General features: G+C 53.1%; 1 protein-coding gene across 2 annotated transcripts in view; it reads left to right on the top strand.

Annotated features, from left to right (window-relative positions):
• Window positions 1–242: 242 nt before the first annotated feature.
• The window catches only part of USP7 (ubiquitin specific peptidase 7), a 72172-nt gene continuing 66414 nt past the window's right edge, over window positions 243–6000 (top strand). The window contains exon 1 of one of the 2 annotated variants that reach the window (XR_010072181.1): window positions 243–1158. Coding sequence is in view for 1 of the 2 variants with exons in the window: in XM_063343227.1 (XP_063199297.1) it covers window positions 1077–1158 (82 nt within the window). In the remaining variant the exon portion in view is untranslated. The remainder of the gene's footprint in view (window positions 1159–6000) is intronic. The other variant, XM_063343227.1, reaches the window with a different exon arrangement.

Genomic DNA, 6000 nt, shown 5'->3' with positions numbered 1-6000 from the left:
GCCCCCAGGGGCGCAGCCGGCGCCCAGCCGGCCCTGAGGCGCTCAGGCCCGGCCCGCCACCCCTCAGCGGGCCCCGGCTGCGGGGGGCGCTGCCCTCGGCCGCCAGGGGGCGCGCGGTGTTGGCGGGGGGCGGCGGGGCGGGCGGGCCCGAGCTCTCGTCAGGCGGGGCCGGGGCCGCTGCGAGGAGTAGGAGGAGGAGCGGGTCTCCACCGCAACGGCCGGGAGGGGCCCGGCGCCTCGGGCAGTGGCCACCGCACGGGGACCCTCGGCGGCGGCGGCGGCGCAGGTGGCGGCGGCGGCCTGCCGGGAGGCCGCGGCGGCGCCCGGGCCCGGCCCCTCTGGCTCCGCCCCTCCGGCCTCCTGTGGCGGCGGCGGCTGCTGTTCCCGGGGCGGCCGCTGCGCTGCCTCCCCCCTCCCCGGCTCGCTGGGCTGCCCCTCATGCGGATGTGACATTTCACGGCGTTTACCGCAGCCGCCATTTTGAGACAGAGAGCGCTGGCGGCGGCCGAGTGGCAGCAGCGCGCGGGGGCACAGGCAACGGGGGCGGCCGGCGGGCCGGGAGCAGCAAGCCGGGCGTCGGCCAGCGGCTGTGCCGGGGCGCTGGGGGGGGCGGGAGGGCAGAGGAGGGGCCCCGCGGTGCCTCCCCGACTTCGCAGCGCCGGGGACACCTCGCCGGGGGAGGGGGAAGCGCCGGGCGCCGCCGCCGGGCCCTGACTCCTGGTCTCCCGTCCCCCCCCCCCTCCCCCCCTCCTCCCGGTCCCCTCCCCTCCGGCCACCCCGGGGGAAGCCGCCACCCCAGGCCGGTCCCTCCTCCCCACCCCTTTCCCCCCGACCCGGGTGCCGCCGCCGAGATTGGGCGAATAGCGAGCAAATACGTGCGCGTCTCGCTGCCTCCGCCGGCTGCCCGCTCCCTGCCCGCCGGAGCCCAGCCGCAGCCCCCCGAGGCGGGTGCCCACTCCCGGCCGCTGCCCAGGCCCCGCCGCTCCTCCGCCCCTTCCCCTCCCGACACAGGCCTGCAGCCCCCAGCGGGAAAGGCCCAGGCCGCCGCCGAGACCGAGCCCAAGCCCCAGCCCGACATGAACCACCATCAGCAGCAGCAGCAGCACCAGAAGCCCGGGGAGCAGCAGCTGAGCGAGCCCGAGGACATGGAGATGGAAGGTAAGGCCGGGCCCCGCGCCCTCAACTCCGAGGAGAGTTTCGCCCCGCGCCCCCCTGCCCTGCCGCCGGCTCCTGGGGCTCCGCCGCGTCCCCCTCGGCCACCTCCCGTCCTCCCTCCGCGGTAAACACGCGCCCGGCCCTCCCCGCCCCTGCGAGCAGGGGCGGCTACTGCTCGCCGTCCGGTGCCCGGCAGCCGGGGTCGCTCTTCCCGGCTGCCCGGCGGGGCTTCGGCGGGAGCGGGGCGGGGGGAGACGAGGACGGAACGCCGGGGAAAGTTGGGGCGGTGCGGGGCCGGGGGAGGCGGCCCGGAGGGGTGCTCCGCAGGAATTTGCATGGCGCGGGGGGGGGTGGGGTGTGCGGGGGAAACGGGGTTACAGAAAGGGGGGACCCGCCGCCCCGGGGCCAGGCGTGCGGCCGTAAGCCCGGACCTTCGGCCTGGCGGGCACCGGGAGGTGAGGTGGAGGCGGGGGGTCGGTCTGGAAGTAGTTTTGGTACCGGGGGAGGGTTTGGTGCTCTTGGGGGAAGAGGGGGTGGCTGTCCCGAGGGCTGCCCGCCCCCCGGGCGCCGTAGGGTGGGCTGCAGGGCCTAGCCCGGCCCGCCGCCCGCGTCCTCCGCAGCCGCCGCGGGGCGGGCGGGGGGCTCCAGCCCTGCCCTGCCCGGGGCCGAGCGGGGCGGCGCGGCCCGTCCGCTCATTGTATGCAGGCGGCCACGCTGCTCGCCATTTTTAATTAACCCTCCTCGGAGGGTTATTTACAGAAACGGCTGCCGGGCGGGCCTAGCGCGGGGTCGGCGGGCTGCGCTGGCCATGTGTAGCCCTGCACAGCCCTCGGCCCGGATCCTGCACCGTCATGCAGTTGCGTTGGTTCCATAAAGGAGGCACTACATTTTCAGGCTTGTGCTCTGCTCCCGTCCGGTGTGGTCTCCGGCGGTGCCTTTAGTGTTGTTTTTTTGGTTTTTTTTTTTTTTTGCATCATGTTGTTATTTTTACACACCGTCCCCCTTCCCCCCCGCTTTGAACAGCACCTTCCGTCTGCATTCGACGACGTAAAATTATTTTGGGCAAATGTACGGGGGGATTTGTTCCCTAAGGAAGGGCAGACACTGTAGCTCGTAGCGACGGTATTTGACTTGGGGGTCAAAAACACCAACTACCTAAATATCGTTTAGAATGCTTGGCTGTGAAGATGCCAGTTCTGTTACGACCGTTTTAATCAACAGTGACGTAAATATTCACCAACAGAAGATATTTTGCTTGGAAACGTGACAGTCGACTTAGCAATTGTGCCTTTCAGCTAAATAATAGCCCTTGAAATCAGGAGGAGCAAAGGTGTTTTAGTGGAAGTTTGTCACAGTGACTGTGAGATTACATTTCAAGATTAGAAGGTCATTACATAAAGCCTTGCTTTCTTAAACATAAATCTCTATTTCATAAAATAATAGCTAAAACTTATTTACTATCGGAGCAAGTATTTTTGGTTTTGTTTTAGAAGAATCTCCAAACTGATGTTTGTGTACTGTGTGACAAATACGTAAAAGGAGGTGACTTACAGTGTACCTCATGTTTGTTTGTATGCATACAAATATTAACATCTTGTGGGTTATATTTTCCAGCAGATTGTTTGATAGCCTTTAGCAGTCTGCTTTTTCTCAGTGTCCTCTTCCAGTCCTTTAGAATATTGACTGTATTTAATGTTTTTATTTTGATTTTTATGGGCTTGATGCTCTAGCATGCTGGGCACACTGTGAAATGCTGAACATTTTTATGCAGTTTAAGGTGTCCTGAACTTCCTTGGATCGCATCTGCTCTGTCAGTGAGTGCGGATACAGGAGTCCAAAATACACGTGGAAGTCCCTTTGATGGTTGCGTAAATGTTACGGTGGTGGCCACCTCCATTGGAGGGGTGAGGAAAGAGTCTCTGTGTATATCAGCATAGCAATACTGAGACTACAGCGTTATCTCAGAAATCAATTTGAGATCTATTAGGCCGCACACGGCTGATTCTGGCTGATATTACGAATGTGGCTAATTTGTCAGAGTTTACAGAACTGTCCATTTATGCAAGAACAAAACCAAAAAAGTTTAACCTTTGGAGGTTTTTTTGGAATACTTGATTTTTCTTGAGAAACGTGTTAAGTTTACAAGACTGCAGAGATCAGATAATTGCAGCTTTTAATGCAAGTTGACATCATGGGTATATATGCATTTAGCGTGTAAAACAGTGTTCATCATCTTAATGTATGGGTGTTTGTTTTCTTGAGAGAGGTGATTTCAAGCAGTGAGGAAAATATTTAATAACATGTAGTTAGCTTAATTTTAACATGCACAGAACAGTGTCGGATGCCATTCTTCAGTGAGTGATCATGTTAGATTTAGGAGGTATGTGAAGAATGCGCAGTGGAAAATTGCACATCTTGATTTTGAATTATGGAGAGGTTTGCTTATTCTGTGTACAGCTATGCTAGATGAACAATTTTTGATGAGTGAAATAACCATTTGAGATGTAGTAATAAAAGTGTAGAATTAAACTCTTTAGGATTAAATCAGATGTGGTATTTTGAGTGTCTGCTCTCACGTCCCTGTTTTCTCCTTTCCCTTATGACTAATTTACTCTTCCTTGATGACCTTATGGACACTCTGTGTAAATGGAAGTAGTACTAGACAGGGCTACAGGACTTCAGGAGGGAGGAAGACATTTCTTTTAGGAAGAAAAAATACTTAATCTCTGCATCATGAAGGAAAGAAGCAATGACAGCCTTACTAAGGGGCAGGTACCTGCTCAGCGGGACCAGGTGTGGTGCAGACCCACCTACCTGCAATACTTCAGCTAGAATGCTGTAGACATTACAGATCACCTCTTTGTATATTTAGTCATTTGTTACCTGTAGATGTTGTTTGTAATCGTCTGTAGCCTTACTGAGGCTTGGCAGTAGTGGTAAGTGGACAGAGAAACTTCACATTTGTTAGAACTGTCAGGAGAGGTTGTGTCCCTTGGCTGAAGGCAGCCGCTTCCCCTGCTCAGGGTGTGCCACGCCAGCGATCAGGCTAGCGCACCTCCCTGTTACTATAAAGTGATCAAAACTAAAAACAAAAAGTGGGGTTTTAAAGTGTAGTTTAGATTTTTAATTTGGTTCTGCCTGTGGCCCTGTTCAGTGTTGTATGAATGTGGTGAAGGTTTTGGCATTTGGCAGGATGGAACAAGAAGGGCTGCTTGAGGTGGCATGGATGGTGGCAGATACCTGGCCAAAGGCAGTCGCTATTCATGGATTCTGTGTGCACCCCTCATCCATTGCTGCATAAAAGCATGTGATTCTGGCTGCCTTTGGGCCAAAGCAGAGCGGGAGTGTGCACATGAGCCGTTAGTGCCCGAGTTTGAGATAAATTCACAGTTTGGGGTGGTGATTAGTAAATTATCCTGTAGAAATTCGGAAGAGTTTATTTGTATGCTAAATCAATTTAGTGGAAAAAATTAATAGTTTTTCTGTACTGTAAGTAGGGTGTGGGGGTTGCTTTATCATGCAAAGAATTACAGCGGTTTAATTGCTAGTGAGTTACTCTATAAAGTGTAATTGAATCCAAGTCACAATACTTTTTATATATATATATATATATACACACACATATACACACACTTCCTCTGTATCGTCTTTTCACAAATGTGTCTGAACTTCAAAGAACTTGGCTTAATACAAATGTACAGTTACCTATTTCAGAAAGTCTTATTTGCAGCTTAATAACTGTACGTTTCCCCTGTTTATAGTTTGAATCTGTTTTTTTTTTTGTAGGTTCAGCCTCTGCCCATAGTTACTTATGTATGTGTGTTTCGCATTATGAAGTTTTTCTTTCGAAATAGCCAGCAGAAGCTTATCAAGACAGTGTCACAGCCCATGAACACGCAGTGGCTGGTAGTTGAGGTTGCACACTCGTGTTCTTGTGTCAGCTCTGCAGCCTCTCTGGCAATGCCATCTTTTAAGTCTTTCCTTGGTTAGGGCAATTGAAAGTTGAGATTTGAATTCCGGGTGAAATGATGGAATTCATTTACAAAGAACAAGAAAAAGTGTGTGTGTGTGTGTGTATGTAAGAAGTTTAAAACCGCCCTTTCCTGCAGTTTCCATGCAATTGAAAGTTTGTTGCTGGCTGTTCATTCTTGTTTTGCTCACTACTGACAGAATTTACTGGATTACTGACCTGCTGTGTGATACTGGTCTCAAGTACGTGACTGATTTTTGTGCCTGTCTTCTGAATGCTTACTTCCCTCTCATATTTTGTCCTCATTAGTATTCTCAATTCCTGGCAATTTAATATCATTTGCATACATAACACTGTGTTCGTTCCTTTTTTTGCCTGCTTCCATGCCTTTCTCCTGAAGGCCTGTATCCTGCTTTTTCCCTGAGCTCCTTCGCTGTCTTCTCTATTGCTTCTAGCTAAGTTGTGGTAAGGAGAGGAGAATATGCAGACGAAATTCATCATATGACTGTGGGTGTTTGCCTGTTTATATGTTCTTCCTGCCCCTTCCCCTCTCCAGCCTTGACATTTTTCCATGAAATAGATGATGCTCAAGTCGGGGGAGATAAAAACGCTGATGCAGCAGACAACAAGGAAAATTAAGTTAATTCTGAGGTTATACCTAGAGCGAAGGACCAGGCCTGGCCTCATATTCCCAGTAATGATAATGTGTCATACCTCTGGAAACAGCGTACTTGGCCTTGGGTAAAGATGTGCATTGCATCGTTCTCAGATCCCTGCATCATGCCAACTGGGAAAGCAGCATCGGTGACTTTGGAAGAGTGCTACCTATGTCTAGAGTTTCTTCTGTGCATTCTTCATGAACTGGGTGATCAACA

This window comes from Chroicocephalus ridibundus, chromosome 8 (genome assembly GCF_963924245.1).
Source record: "Chroicocephalus ridibundus chromosome 8, bChrRid1.1, whole genome shotgun sequence".
Classification (NCBI taxonomy): domain Eukaryota; kingdom Metazoa; phylum Chordata; class Aves; order Charadriiformes; family Laridae; genus Chroicocephalus; species Chroicocephalus ridibundus.
The sequence above is the reverse complement of the archived record's forward strand: the minus strand, read 5'-3'. Positions and strand labels throughout refer to the sequence as shown.